Source organism: Lepisosteus platostomus, chromosome 20 (genome assembly GCF_059453375.1).
Source record: "Lepisosteus platostomus isolate fLepPlt1 chromosome 20, fLepPlt1.hap1, whole genome shotgun sequence".
In the NCBI taxonomy this organism is placed as follows: Eukaryota; Metazoa; Chordata; class Actinopteri; order Semionotiformes; family Lepisosteidae; genus Lepisosteus; species Lepisosteus platostomus.
In genome coordinates, this window is record NC_142630.1 from 12,490,681 (window position 1) to 12,507,500 (window position 16,820).

Below are 16,820 nucleotides of genomic sequence, written 5' to 3' on the forward strand. Positions count from 1 at the left end.
TTAAGCTTCCCTGGTGACATTTTAAAACACAACAGCACCTTGTCACTTCAGATGAAGTTTTCTTACCTGCACCATTATGGCAGGCCTGACTAGAAACATATTCAGCAACTTAACAAAGAAAACACACATGAAATGTTAAGTCCTATTAATTTGAATTCTGATATTATTTTACTTACTTCCAGACAGCTGCCAAAGATTGAAAGGCCTGGAGCTATTTTTTGCAGCCTGCGAATTTTGAATTGTTAATCCATGTAATATGGGACATCAAAGTCATGTGGTCTTCAAATGCAACATTGTTGTTAACTTCAATCCCCCACCCCCCCAGAAAAAGATGCACAAAATAATATGTTGGGAAGATTGCAAATAAGAGTCCCTAATAACAGAAATATTAATAAAATCATGAAAATCAGGGTTTATGCAGTTTTGTGTATGCAAAAACCATAGTTAACATGTCACATATCTCTTAATATCTCTTATTATTAATTTGCTGACTCTTGAAGAAATAATACTGTCACATTTTGCCTAGAGGCATCAGGGGCACACTAAATACAAGACTTTTTTATATTTTGGGGGAAAAAATGAAAAACTGTCCTAATTCACAAAGTCTTCAGCTGAACACAATATTATTTAAATTTTGGATCTGAATCGCTTTAGCAAAGAATTTTTTTTAATAGTGCATTTACACCAGTACTAGAGTGCTTAGTCATGTATTTAGCACAATTATACAGTATTTCCCCATTCATAACAGATGCTCAGTTTTAATGCAAATAGATTAAACCTCTACCTCCTTAAAAACTGAAACTACTTAATTTGTTTTAACTAGCAGAAAACTTGACCCCACAAACTTGTTCATTGATTTTTCTCATAATGTGTTTCTTAGTGTATGAAATAGCCCAGTAATCTTTAACTGTTTACAATGCTGCTTAACATGTAAAGAGGATTTTTAGTGCCACCTTCCTAGGGTGTAAATTTGGATTTAGTGGCCTCAGAATTTGTACAAGCACTGCACTTTCCATGGTAAAGTTCGCTGAAACATCTGTGATTTATGTGCACAGTGCAGTGCCTGCCAGTTCCTGCCAGATGAAGAAAACTACTCAAGCTCTCGTCACAGAGACACGGAACACAATTTAATTTTAATGTGCTCATTAGCCATAGCACATTGCAGACATAATTGTGAACCCGACACAAAATTATTGCAAAAAACATTTTAATGCTGCAGTAGAAAAAAGGTTATATGAAGTCATATAATGGGTGCTTCATTGTCAACAACAAAAACAGGGCACAGAGTGCATAACAGTGTCTGTGCTGTTTACATGCCAATATTTTATACATAGATTCTCATATGGTGTCAGCTGTCAGTTACGTCTGCAAATTAACTGCCAAAAATGTAGCAGAACAGAGTCACTCAGTGTGCTGGTAACCATGGGTTACCTTTCATATGCCTAAAGATAAAGCAGCAGTGGAATCATGGGAGAATAATTAGACAGAACAAAAAGTTACCAATCAAAAAGGCATTCTACAATATGAAATAACAACCAAGAGTGCTTATAAATAAGAGGTTACATCATGGAATGCCTTATAACTTCATAAAGTAACATCTTTTGTACAAACTTTTTTTCTCTTATTTTTTTATGTTCAAGAAATAACAGTACAATTTGTACTAGAGGTTTAACCCTTTGAGCACGAGGCTGAAATAAAAGTTTTAAAAGTGTTTTTTTTTTATTAAATAACATTTTACAAAACTATTGTGCAAAACAATTTCATTAACGTCTTCATATATTGTGCACCAGCAGATAGTCATAGTCTTCTTAAATTAAAAAATATAAAAATGATGCATAATTTAGACAGGAACTGGTATATATTTATATATACATTTTTTTTTCTTTTTACATAGACCTGAATTAATGAAGGCCCCTGATTTAATGTTAAACATGACTGAAATTTTGGATTCATTTAGCTTTGCATTTAATACATCTATACCTATACAAGACCTCAATATTGGATTATGCTCCATGGAACTGACAATGGCCCAATTTTTTGCTAATATTTTGATCTTTATGCCAATCCACAAGTTAAACATTTTTCCTCTAGATTTTGGTTTCGAAAATGAACAGAGAAGTGCTTCGCCGTACTCAGAGGGTTAAATGTTAGAGGCTGATACCAGCACACTTAGGTCACGCAAAACAAAAAAAAGTGCACCAGATTTAGTTATTAAATGCTTAACTAAATTGTCCATTAATGCATGCAGCTTAATGCATCTCAAGGATGCAAAGAAACTAAACCCAATTTACACAAATTCCAAACACATACCACTTCATTTTTTTACCTTCATATTTTACCAGTAACAACAGCTGATTATGCAGCACCTCTATATTAAACACTGTACAATTAGAAAATAAATTTTAAAAAATAAGGAAAGAACAACGTTTTGGGCCAGAGATGTCTCCTCTGGAGATAAATCAAAAACATGTGCCAAAACTAAACAGTAGCTTTATGGCATCATTGTGCAGTTTTTGTTTTATTAAAAGGCTAGTGAAAGCCTAGTTCCTTGAGGCCAGTGCTACTGTTTCTCCAGTTCGGCCACATACATGAGGTGATCCTCAGGAGACTTGCCATGAGTTTTGCTGAGGTGAAGCTTGACAGCATGTTTGCTTGCAAAAGTCCGGTTGCAGAGCTTACACTGGTAAGAGGTGCCATTCTCCTCCTCTGGGGAGGAAGCTGGAATCAGTTTTTCAGAGAGGCTTTTCGTATGTGTGATCTGGCTATTGATTTGTTCACTGGACAGTTTGGACAAGTCCCTCAACCTGAAACCCAGATGAGACTCTAGGTGATTAATGTATGTGGAGGGAGTCCGGATCTGTGAAGCACAGTCATTACAGAAGAACACTGGGTGTCCTGAGTCCAGGTTCTTTAGGAACTTGGTTCCACCTGTCCTTCTCAGCTGGTACTTTACATTGGCTAGCCAGTGGCTTATGGTGGTCATGGAGAGTCCTGTAAACCTTGAGATGTGCATCCTCTCTTGGGGACTAAGGTCTGACATGATGTACTTCCCATCTGATGTTTGCCTCAAGCTGGCAGCAAACTGGGCCTGAAGGATAAGCAGGTGCTGGGGGTTCCAGTTAGACTGGCGCCCCTTGCGTTTCTGGGCTGGGGAGATCTCCTCTGGCTCCTCAAGGGTAGTGCCATCCACATCTGACTTCTCAGACAGGCTGGTAGGTGTAGAGGATTTTGATGTGTGACTTTCTGTCAGATTCCTCAGCATATCAGAGATATCTGACAAGGCATTCTCGCGTAGCGGGGAGTTTGACATGAATGACACGACTGCAGATGTCTTTGCTGTTGTCACTGCGGATGAAGGAGAAGCAGACGATGTCGATGTGGATGACAAAAGCGCTGAACCCAAAGAGCAGCTTTTGTCACTCTTGCCTTTCGTCAAATCTATAGGCTGGTCATTGTTGACATGATAGAAATAGCGGTCCAAATTCTCTGCTTTTTTGGTCTGGATGGGTGGAGTGGCTACTGCAGCTTTTTCTGCCAGGCTGTTGCTCATTTTGAAGAGCATACTCATAGGGTCCAGGGCGGGGAGTGCTGGCTTGGCAGCTTTGCCCAGGTGGACATTCATTACAGACTGAAGCGCACTTAAAGGGTTAACAAAGGGCTGCTCAGGAGGGTGGTCAGTGATAATGGCAGTGCTGCTACATATACTAGCGGCAGGGAGTTTTACAGAGTCTGTCCCATTCTCAACGGATTCTTTTGTGAGGGCCTCATTGTTCATGTTACTGCCTGCATTGCCCTCGGGGCTTTTAGCTCTGCTTTCTTTCGGAGAATCGCCTTTTGTAGACTCTCCAGGTTCACTGCTGCAAGGGGAAGGTGTCATTCGCCTCAGGGGAGACGTCTTCACCTCAGGCTCCTTCATTTTCTCTTCCACTTTGGCCACCTTCTCTGTGACTTTTTTAACCAGTTCTTCCATGGCATGGAAATTATTTTTTGGCAGAGGTGAGGTCTGGCTGCTAGGTGGAGAGACTAGTGGCTGGCTTTTGGTGGGGGATAAAATCTCTCCGCCTGTAAACATGCATTTTAAAGGAGAGCTTTTCCCAGATGACCCCAGTGACAGTTTCATGATATTCGGGAGCTGATAAGCAGCATGGATGCTAGGGTAACCACCCCAGCTTGGGGCACCGTTCTGTGCTTTATTAATAGCAGATGTTACTGTGTTTTCGAGTGACTTCAGGATGTCAAATCCTCCCTTAGGGCTCTCCTCCAGGTCATCTTCTGTCAGGTAGTTGTATTTGGAGGAGATGTCAAACTTCTCCTCCTCCTCATCTGGCTTCTTTTCTTTAATAAACTCCTTAGTACACTCTTCTTCTTTCTCTTCTTTCTTTATCTCTACACTCAGCTTTGGGGAGACACTGGATGGTGCAGCAGCCGGGGGGGAGAAAGTTGTGGCAGCTAAAGGAACAGACTGAACTTTTTCCTCAGCAGGGGTGGTTGGCACTGGTGTAGCAGGGGCTTCCACAATGGGCCTGCCTTTCTTGATTGCTGAATTGGTCACCTTAATGAAGTGACCTGTTACCATCATGTGTGCAGTCAGTTCTTGCAGTGTGTCATGGGAACTCCCACATTCCATGCACTTGAGAATCTGGGATTTCCGTGATTCAAATTGCCAGGCATAGCTGGCACCATTCTGATGTCCATAACGGTTGTTTGGAGTAATGTAGGGATTGGAGGCCTTCTGAAGGGCATCACTGGGGTCTGTTAAGGAAGGTTTGGGTGTCCCTGCTGAGGAATCCGGGGAGCTGGGGAGGTCCAGCTCAATGGGGGCCCTTTTTCGGGTTGAGGAGATTATTTTGGCTGCCACAGGGGTCACAGGCTCCTTGAGAGGCACTTTCTGGTAGTGTTTCGTCTTGATCATGTGGACACTGAGGTCCTGCAAAGACTCAAAGGAGTGGCCACAATACATGCACTTGAGGACCTTCTGAGCATCCTCTTTACCTTCCATCTCTAGCAAGGAGCGTTTACGTGGCTTGGACCAGCGCTTAGGGTTGTTGTTGTCTGTCTCGTGGTTGTCATCGCGGTAATGGCCAGTCTCATTCATGTGTACTGTCAGCTCCACCAGCGTATCATAGGCAGCACTGCAGTCTTTGCAACGGAATTTGCTGGCACCAGTGAAGATGGAACCATACAGTTTGCTGCTTTGCCGATAGAGCTGGACAGTGCTGAAAAGGCTGGGTTCAGGGTGGAGCCTGTTCTGAGAAACTTGCTGCAATGTTTTCGCCATGGCGGACTGGTGCCAGTCAAAGCTGCCACTACCACAGCTACTGCTGCTACTACTGCTGCTGCTGCTGCTGCTGCCCTGGGGTTTATCAGCTGCACCCTGGCTGAGGTTCAGGTTTAGAGAAGACCAGTAGGAGTTGGTCAGGAAGGTATTGTAGATTGCCTTCATCTGTTCAAGGCTGTCTGCGGCCGGGGTGTCTTCGCTTGAGACTAGTGCCTCTTTGCTCTCCTCCTCATTTTTAACCGAAGCACTCTCAAAGTCTGACATGCGGTCACTGGCTTCACTCAGATGTGACTCGCTGTCCATTTCATGGCTGGAGAACTCCGCGGCAGGGGAGTCCTGGTAGCTCTGGGAGTCTTTTAAGAAGTCCTTTTCTGAGCACATGTACTTCACGGGGGGTTCCTCTTCCACAGCAGAGTCATCTCCTTCAAGCTCTTCATCCACCAACGCTGCAGCCTTTAGCTCATCTGGAACATAGGCTGGAATGGAAAAGAAAAATCAACTGAGAGTTGCACAGAGAGAGGAGCATTCAGAAATGGCAACAGCAACACAAGCCTAGGTTAAAATGTTACCTTAAGACTGAAAAATCTTATTTAAAGAAATAACATCATTCATTTTTCTGTACTAATGTGGTTTACTTTTATTGTTATTTTAATAATCACCCCCTCACCCTTCATATATTTATATTCTTGCAGTGAAGAATAAAGTTTTCTCTCTTCTTCATTCTTTCACAGCAAAAAAGAAAAAAAAAATCTCTTCTCTTCAAACATAATTTGCCACCTTATTCTTCTCAAGGGGCAACAGCTTGAAATTAAAACTAAATTTGAAATTAATGAAGCACATTCTGGAGGTGGCATTCATTTCTAAAGTAATAAATTACTTGTATCAACCTCAGAGACAGCAGTTCCTGTCTGTCAATTAATATGTCTTATGCTTCTTCTACCTCTAATGCATTTCTTAACAGACAGATTCACAATTTAAATTAAGCATGCATTTTCACTCATTACAGTTCTGGAGCTCATTTTTTTAAGTAAAATGAATGTATATAAATTTCAATAACAAATCTTGCCAACCACATACATTTACATCAATTATAAGAAATTCAAACATTTCGACTCCCAGGCCTTTTTTATTATTATTTCCTGCAGAGATGAAGATCTTCATAGCATGCAGTGATTATTTACTTTTTATTCTGCATGTTCCCAGTTAAGACCACTTAACCGTTAGTATGCATGGTAGTTCTTACTGGAAAAACATCCCAACTTATATGTTCTTTCATGTTTCATGTTCTAGGGGGTTTGTTGTGCAACATTAAAAGCTTTAAACCCTTATTTCTGTCCTGGTGACAAAGGTCAGATCATTGTTATTTTTTTTTTTATATTTACGCTGTTGAGCTTATGAATACAGCACAAAATACCTGACACTGGACGAAAAAAGATCACAAATACATTGTGCTGCAACTAATCACTTGGTCAGACAGACATGTAAACCAAAGGAAGGAAGACACTGAACAGAACTCTTTCTCTGTGGACATAAATTTAATCATGTTTACTACAACTACAGCCCTTGCACTGTTCAGCCCATCCCATTCTGTTCATCATCGAGTGAATACTGTATCATTCTTGCAAACTGCTAGGAAAGCAATATTACAGCACACAATATCAACTGGGTGCAATTAAAGAATTCTACTACATATGCTGGTTAACCTGACTAGCACAATATGCACTGTAAAATAACCTTCAGTGTTTCAGATATGCATGAGTCTGCAGTAAGGCAGATCCATCTTATTTTCTCACATTTAGTTTCTGCGTATTGTAAACTTGAACTAAACAGATGGAGACGTAAAATAGCATAAGAGCCTCCTAACTCTTTTCTGTAACATATGTGAAAATTGGTTTTTGATAGTTTAGAAAGACAGATTTCTGAATAACGAGAAGCGGACTATATAACTTGTAGCTCAGGACTTCTCCTAAACACTGCAGCTTTTCCCCCATGTTAAGATACGAGCTGCTGAAAGCCAGACTGCACCTGCCAGCCACAACACTTCTTATTTTCCTGATTTTTTATTCTCCTGCTGAAGAGTTTCCCCAAAAGTGTATGTACTGTATCAACATTGACACTAAAAACATTGCCATTGAAAGGTTATGCATTTGTTGCTTTTGGCAGGGAGGTATTAGATAAACAGAGGTAAATACGGATCTGATGCAGCCTACCCAAAGCGAAATGTACGCCTGGAGGCATTCCAGTCTTTGTATTTCTTTGTTATACATATTCCTCTTTACATCCCATACACTGTTATGAAAGTGAGTCTATTAGGTGACTAAAACCCACATTTTGTTACCTAGACTAACCATGTCTGACTTGAAAAACTCCTACGTTGAACAACATTTCTTTTAGATTTGATTCCATAATGTCTGATAATGACATTCTTTTTTTGTGTTTTTGATAGATAAACAGAATAAAATAAAGTACCTTTCTCAGAGGATATTTACAAATACGATACACAAAATAATTCTGTTATTAATTGTCCATATTTTTGATTTGATCAGATTGGATTTACTCATAATATGGTACTGAGCAAAGCAAAATTATTTGTGTTGGAAAAAGCTGTGCTTGGTTGCTCTGGCCATCGAGACGAAAATGAAACTGAAGTATGTGCACATTAAAAAGGCAAATATGAAATTTCTGTAAATTCCTCTAGTGACATATGAATTCTACCAACATGGTTTTCCCGGAGTTTACAAATGTAAATATTTTATGTAAAATTGTTCAAAACCAAAAATGAAGATGCAAGTTAACTTCACCTTTTACTTATTTTCATAATTTATATAGCCTGCTAAAAATTAAATGCAGGATCAAATACTCCCCAGATATTCCTCTTTTTATCTCCAAATGACAAACTAATCACCCAGTTGCTTGGAAACTGAGCATTTGAATGCCATTATCATGGATACATTTTTTCCCTTCAGATTATTAGGTTAGCATATTTTAACATACACATGGTTCTTGTAGGTGTCAAACAATTTAAGTCCATGCTTATTTATGAAATGTAGCAATATCTGTGCTGTACAAGTTTAATCATCATCTCTGCTCCAGTTATTTCTTCTACCCCCCAAAAAATCTAAACTTTGCCTCTGGTAAGTAATAAAGAAAGTAATGAGAAATAATGAATGTCTAAAGTGAAATAACTATTCATATATTAATTCACTTCCAGTTTTTCATGTGATACCAAACACAGATATCTCATATTATAAAGACAGTGTCAGTTCAAACAGATACAATTTAAAAGAGAATTATCGAGGAATACTAAGGGACACACAGATGAAGTCATACAGGATCTAGTCTGATTACAGGATGTTTCGTCCACATTTTTCAGATCAATACCAGACCTTTTGGCCATGGCAGAACGAGACAAGCTGTTTAAATGGTTTATTATTGTTGTTTAACAGAAATTAAAGTTTTAAATTAAATATAATACTGTTCCCTGAAAACCCTGACCTTTTCATTGTATCATTTTCTTTGCAAGATTCAGACAGAAGGCGTTACCCACATTTTCTACTTCTATCTTATTTGTATGGACCTTCTTTTTAACACAATCACAGTATTTAATTGTATTTTGATGCTCAGTCACAAATATCTCCACAGCCGTTGTTCATAAGGTTCACTTTTTCTTCTTACACACTGGCCATCTGTTCCAAATCAGTGCAGAACGACAGCTGTTTAAGAGAACAATAGGTCTTACTGATATAATAGGATTGTTGACCACTGTCCAAATTAAGTCTGGCTATGCCTAAGTAATAGTCTGGAGGTAAACAGAACAGTTTTATAATGACTAAATTAAAAATGATAATAAAAGAAATCTTGGAATCTGTAATTATGAGGATATTGAAAATATCAAATCATATGCAAAAGTTGTACGGGATGCTGAAACAAATGTCGATGTTTAGTTACACATTGAGCCAGCAGACTGCCTGGTTAGTTCACCTTGCTTTGAACTTGGGAGGGAAAGACAGCACAGCATTTACATTTTTAGACATAAAAAATACATAACAAAAACCAGCCATTGGCTCTGAGCCTCAGCATGCTGTTGAGATGGTGAAACTAAAAGGTGAGCACATACAGCATGGAATCGACTCAGAACATTAAGGGCTGGGGCATATCCACACAGGACCCTGGACTGTCTCCAGGCCACCCTGCATCAAACTGATCGGCCAGACTCTAGGAGCTGCTGGGAACAGCACTGAGCTTCCATCCGACCTACAGTTTCATGTCTTAAAAATATTTATGCAGGTGTGAAGTTCATCTGAGGGAAAAAATACATTGAAGATTCATCTCAAATTTATCTGTGCTGCACTTGAAACACATTAAGAATATACAGTAGACCTTCTGAACACTAAATAAATTATTTCTAAAGAAGAACTGGTACATATAGTAGATAGAGAGAACTGGATACCTAGTAATATTTAGTGCACAGTAGTATGTTCTAAGTCATTATTCTAGTTATCAAGCATGTACTATATTTTTAGTTCAATATATTTATATATTTTTAGTTTGAAATGGTATGCAGGTTTATGCAGAATAAAATTCTATATAATTCTGAGTATTTCTTAGAAATTACAAAGAGCTGACAAATTAGGAATATTCAGAACTTTATTAATAAATTATTATATTCAGTTACCTCAGTAACCAACTGTCTTGTTATTAAGCAGTTTTTTACAAGTCATACAAAATAACTACATTTTATGGGGGAAAAAAACAAGAACAAATGACCCAATAAAGGATTTATAACAGAGTGCTAAATGCATTCTCTAGCTCCTTTTACTTTACTGCTGTGTTAGAGTACATTGTAAATATATTGAGGTGTTTAGAAAAAATGGGATTTCCTAAGCTCATCCACCATAATTTACAGGGTAACAAATCAAGTGTTTTGTTTTCAGTCTTTTAAATTTAATGTTAGATCATAAAAAATAATAATAAACTAATCTAATGGGCAGATGTTCAAAATTGTACTCATTTTATAATGGTCAAACAATAAATCTGTTTTAATATTTATTTTCCTAAATAAATTATATTATGTACAATATATAAAGTTATGAGTGTATAATACAGTTATATTTTAATAGTTTTAAGTATTTTAAATAGATTTAATATAAAACAATCTTCATAATATAAAGTGTGGATAATTGTTTTGCGTTAAGCAAACTGAATTATAAAAAAAATAATTCCAATGTCATAATAAATTCTTAAGCATTTTTAATTCACTTGTACTTTTCACAGAAGTATCATTTTTCATCTCAATACATGTTAATAGAAGTAACAGTCAAGGGCAGTGGACATCTGTATATATCCAATACCGTTTCACATGGTTTAGTCCACCAGTCTAAGAAAAACTACAATAAGTGGACAACATCTGCATTTATTACAGGGTAGTTATTGATTTCAGATAGAGAATTCTGTGACACTTCTGCACACAGAAATAAACAGAATGAACAACTTCAATAATTAGTGACATCTCACTGTTTCTTTCTGCAATCCACACCAAGCATTTAACATAAAACATTAAAAATACATTACATTCAGACATCACCTTGTAATTTAAAACATATGATTGTTCTATGAGATCTAACCTAAATGATTTCTAATATAGTTAAAACAAAATATACAAGAAAACAATCTTTTTATATTGCTTAAAATATTAATTGAATCTATATAATGATATTCATGTTACTAACGATTGCTGCTAGAATATATACGATGATCATAAGGAATTTAACTTCAGAAATTATTATTATAATTTCATGTTTTGAGTTGTCTAACTTCAAAGGCACACAATGCTATTGTATTCATGTTCTTTACTTGACCATCTTGAGAAATAAACTAGGATGGATAACTACTGATGTTCACTGGGGAATTACTTAATGAATAGTTAAAGATGACCGGTGGACCTTCATAAGTATTAAGTCAATTTTTCCATGCAAATCTTTAACATTAGCAAGGGTGTGGAGTGGCTGAGAGAATTTGTTATAGCCACTGGGTTTTTTATTTTTGTGACTTTTTTATGTCAGAATAAGAGTAAATACACATATGACTGAACATGCTATATATAGCATCAAATGCCACATATCTAATTTAAAATACCTCTCCTTAATACATTATGTCAGCCACTGCAAAGTGGAACTATTACAGTAAAAATGGTTTTCCCTGTAATATACTGTAGCCTTACAAGTCTCCATTATATAAAATCCCCGCTCCTCTGAATCTCATCTCTCCTTCCTTTAACTTGCTACTATCATGACCTGTGTTAATGAAGTTAATTGAATTGAAGATCAATAATGCTTAATTATTGCAATTTGACATTCACAGACAAATGGTCCAGAGATGCAGAAGTGTGTGTGAATTCTCGGCCATGAGGGTGAACGGATAACTGCCTAAGAGGGATCGTACAGGCCTTCCATCGATCCTGGTACAATCGCATCGACCCAGCCCGCTGATGAATGCTGGCTCTTCACAGCTACAAGTAAGCGTTCCATAAGACTACTCTAACCCTTGTCACTGACCACATCTATTTAAGCCGGCACCATAAGAACGTATTGAGATGGATTAAAATATCTGCTGCTGCAGAGAAAGAGAGCAAGAGAAAGTCAGCGAGCGGGAGAACGAGACAGAGACCACACGCGGATGAAGGATTTGGGTATATGTGAGAGGGGTAGACACGATGTTAGGTCACTGCAAGCAAAGTCTTCCGAAGGAAAAAAAAAACCAACTCAAACAGCTTAAAGACTGTGGCTCCACAGTCTATCCACCACATTTCCCTACTGCTGCGCATGAGCTGCGCATATCATTTTTGTGTGGATGTTCCACTGAAGCTATTACTTCAATATTAATCTGATAAAACCAACATTAAAATGCAATTGATGCAAACTGATTACCGGTGCCCACACTGAGCAAGACATTACAGGACTTCAGTGAGTGCATCTTTAAAATGACATGGTTCCATGTTAAGAGCATATTGTGTGCACGCACACAGCTGTGTCCGCAGCAAAGCAGCTACATGCTGCAATTATTAGTGCACAGCAATGATGAAGAAGAGGTTTAACTCTATTTGTAAGTCCACAGCAATTATGTTGAAATTTTGTAGTGGAATTTTAAACATTCAGCATCCTGGGAACTCATTGAACATGTACCAGCTTGTAGTATTTTAAAATGGACACTGTTATGCTTTTCAATTCATTCTTAAGACTTTATTAGCTTATATGTAAAGTAATATAAACAGGTTTAAAAGTTACTGTTAGTTACAGCAGTTTGTTTAAAAAACGATTTACAGTACCGGCACAGTTGATAGTAACATAAAAAGATCATTGTAATGAACAACTCCCTTAAATGGTACATAAGTAAATAAATAAATGATACTTTTTAACACAGTTTTTCCATGATTTTAAAAATGATTTTAAAATATGAAGTACTAATGCATTTACCGAACTCAATGTGTCACTATTTTTTTGTTAGACGTTAGAGCTTATTTTGTCAGAAAGCATTACAGAATTTTGACAATATGAAACATACATTTCTCTATAAGTTGACATTAATGCAATATATTTAAGGTTTCACTTGCATATTATAAAATGATGTATATACATAAACAGTTCACAGATTGATAGTGAGCATGAAAACATACTAAACAGAAGCATAAAAATTGGGCCTATATATGCCTATTCATCATAATAGCTGACCATTTATAAAATTTGTAATGACAAAGTGAATGTCGGTGGATTAAGAAATATAACAGGTTTTGAAATGCTGACAATAGAAGGCAGCAGAGGAGTAACGTCAAACTGTAAGATTATGCATAAACACTATTGAGAACACTGCTAATCATCTGCTTATGCCATTCAGTTGAAGAGTGTCTGACAGCATATTTACATTAAACACAGCTGACTAGTGGAATCAGAAATGTTGTGAGGATATTTCCTTCTTACATTAAACCTCAAATCAGATGCTTTCAAAACGTTAATGCTCAACAGAAATGCATTCCATTTTCATTAACATTCTGCAGATTTCAAAAACAATTAAGACAAATATTTTAATTCTTTTAGTTCTTGTTTTATAAACCCCGTATTCACAAATAACCCAAACACTAAGGCAGGGCAGGCAATTTGTGCATTATAGTATCATTACTGTCAATACCATTCTAGCTTCTAAAATGTGCCACAAAGCAGAGGAAGAGAAGCATTACTTTGTCCAGTCGATAGTCAATAAAAATCAAAACAGTCTTACCAGTTTAAATATTTAATAAATATTTATATCTAAATGAAATACTGAATACAACACTGAAGGTTTGTGGTTTTGTTTAAACAAGAAAAAATGCACAGTATTTAAGTACCATTTTTTGTACATTATACCACCACCAACTCACAGAAAAAGGACCAACCCCTATTTAATGCAGCTGTTTAGTATGATTATGTAGTTATAAGCAAAGGCTTAAACTTAAGTGAAAACAGCACTTCAAAACAAACATGTTTCAACACAGATTTGAGCTGACTGCTTGTACCAAGAAGGATAAAGTAACTATCAAATTCAGCCCTTATTCTTAAGGGACAGTAAAATGCTTAACTATCGTTTTGCTTCCAGGCACTATAAACAGATCATATGAATGCCCCTCTGCAAGGAACAAACACAGGTCTTCTGCAGTACGACGATAGCTTGCCAAGGGGACAGTGCAATTATAAAGGCACTGAACAACCTCAAGGGCAGCCCCTCAGTTCTGCACAGCACACTCAACCTTACACATCAAGTAGATCTTTTAAAGCCCTTTCAGTTTAACAGGCCAAAAGCTTGTGCTGTGAAAAGAGAAATAAGAATCACAACTCAATACAGAATAGACTACAGAACAATTTTGATATGATTCACAAATAAGCCTGCAATATGCTTATCTTTTTCAACCTCTCTATTTCACAAATTTGGATATTTTTAACAAACCATTTGAAAAATGCAAGCTATCTAAAATATACTGAGAGGTGGTTGTATCTTGAGTGGCAATTATGAAACAAAAATCGCTTTGTATGCGGTATGAGAAAAAGGAATAGTTCAAGAAAGACTGCACAATGTCACGAAAAATCCAAATTGAATTTGAACTTAAAACCGAGACTTTATACATGTTAGTTATTCTGACTGACTCCTGCAGCCATTCAGTCCTAGAACAGTCATGCATGAAGAAAAACAATGCTAATTATTCAGATGTGAAGATCTGTATAACCTACATTAATAATAAAATGATTTTAAATTCTATTGTTGCATTAAGATATAGCATCTAAACACACACTGTAACCATATCCCCCCCTTACTGTAGCTACATGACATAAAAGCCTTTGTTTAGGGGAAGGGAAATATTTCCGTGTAAAAAAATAAAAGTTTCTGGCCAACTATGCAGTCACACACCTGCAACATGCTGTTACCAAGAGCACTGCACACATTCGATCTGACTGAAAAACACGAAGTGTGTGTATGGAAAGGAACGGTATTTCTTTAGATCATCTACTGCACAAGGCCTCCTTGCCTCAAGAGATCAAATATATTCCGAGCACTGTGCAAAACACAGGTTTGTTTGACTGTGTAAAACTATCTTACATTGATGGTGAATACTACATAAACTAGAGCATTTTCAATGAGGGTTAGCATCCCTAGGTAGAGCTGTGTGTGTCTTCTCTCATGTCTAAAGCTTTTCTCAGGTTATTTCTAAAGCAATTTTCTGTTTATTTGCACAATGTAAATTTTTCAACTCTTATTTTCAGACGTACCACACATGTAAACTCTGAAGTCAAAGAACTGGTCCCTGTAAGCAGAAATTCTCTCTCTATATATATAAAGATTTACTCAGTATCCCACAAAGATTCAAGTTTTAAATGCACAAAACATGCTTTACAACAATAAACATCTGAGGTCCAAAGATAACACTCAAGTAGAATAAATCACACTAGTATGGGAAATCCTGCCATTTCTCAAATCCAGAATTTAAATTATTTTTGACATTGTGAAAAAATAAATAATAGGGATGGGTTTTTTTTTTCTCTGTTGTCATTGCAGTATTATTCTTCCTCTTCTCAGATTCTAATTCTAAATACATAAAAGGTGATAGAAAATGGTAAAACATGCCCACTTTCAACCAGTTTCACAGCTGTCTGAATAAATAAATGAATCCCTTACCTTTCAATATAAAAATTGTTTTCAAACACTCCTGCCCTCCTGCATGTCTTGTCCAGTCTCAAAAGCTTTTTACATGATTTGATCAGAATGATTAAACAATGCCCTATAACCACAACCCACTGCACTGAGACAGACTTTGACGTACACTGCTCTGGAATTGTTTCCTAGGTAGTTTGTAAAAATTATTTATTTCAACACCAGTTAATTATGATGGGAGTCTTTGCTGAATGCACAAGCATTAAAAAAAGTGCTGATATTTTATGCATCTTTAACTGTAACGTGCTTCCCTGCAGCGCATTGGTAACTCCTTGACATTTAACATTCACTCACAGCAACTATAATAAGGGGGCTGATTGCTTCTTTTGCAGATTCAGTAATTTAATAACTGTGATCAGTTGCATAAATTTACTATACAACCATCTTAAGTTCTCTGCATAAAAAATTGGCAAAACTATAATTTGTTAACAGATTATTGCTGCCAAACCCATTCTGATGAAAGCCTTTCATGGCTTTGCATGTAAAAATGGAGAGTAGCAGAATATTTTTGGCTCATGATTTTGCGAAAATAGCCTTTTAAAAAAATGTTTAAAATAATTGCGATAACGGCCATCCTGTAGACCATTGTGACAAAGGCTTGCTATTTTAATCATGCACTGGCATGGCCCTTCTGCGTGTCCCTCCATCTCAGAATGTATTATTATTTTTTGAGCTTCAACTCAGTCCTGTTGTGTAGGGTCGCCCAGCACGAGTCAATTAATTAACACTTCCCGAGAAGGCGATTGATTAAAGATGTTTCATTCGGAAAGGGAATTTAGCTCTCATTTGGTAGCTAGACCAAAGCTTTACAATCTCAAAATACAAGCGCCAGTCAGGTGACCTCAGCAGATTCCCTGCATTTTGCATTAAACTTTTGCATTGTTCAAATATTCCTCAGATGGCTAGGGCTGGTATACAAAGGTGCATAATCCTTTATAAATGTATATCCTGTTTAATCAATTATTAGCAGTGCATCAGAAAACAAAATCCTGCCTAATTTGATCTGTTTGATTTCGCTTGCATGTGTTGCCCATTGGCTAAATATTGACGAAATTGGAAAACAAGGCAGTGCTTCTGCATTTGGAGCAGGTGCTCCTTACTTTGGTAAACACGCTTGTAGGCAAAGTTCAATTTATTTACAAGTACAAATAGGATATCAGGCTGCATGAGTCAAGCACCAGCATACGTTTTTCCTCCAACATATTAAGACAAACAGAAAGGAGGCTGTCTTTTTAATAAGGCGAAGGCAGAGGTGAGTGCTTGACAGTGGCGATACATGGTGGAGCAGGGTGCTGAAACTCACTGACTG

At 37.1% G+C, this 16,820-nt stretch overlaps 1 protein-coding gene across 2 annotated transcripts in view; it reads right to left on the bottom strand.

Annotated features, from left to right (window-relative positions):
• Positions 1-1,190: 1,190 nt before the first annotated feature.
• The window catches only part of tshz3b (teashirt zinc finger homeobox 3b), a 40,198-nt gene continuing 24,568 nt past the window's right edge, over positions 1,191-16,820 (bottom strand). For both annotated transcript variants that reach the window (XM_088614429.1, XM_088614430.1), the window contains one exon: positions 1,191-5,754. In XM_088614429.1, coding sequence (XP_088470555.1) covers positions 2,561-5,754 — 3,194 coding nt within the window. In that variant the 3' untranslated portion in view covers positions 1,191-2,560. The remainder of the gene's footprint in view (positions 5,755-16,820) is intronic.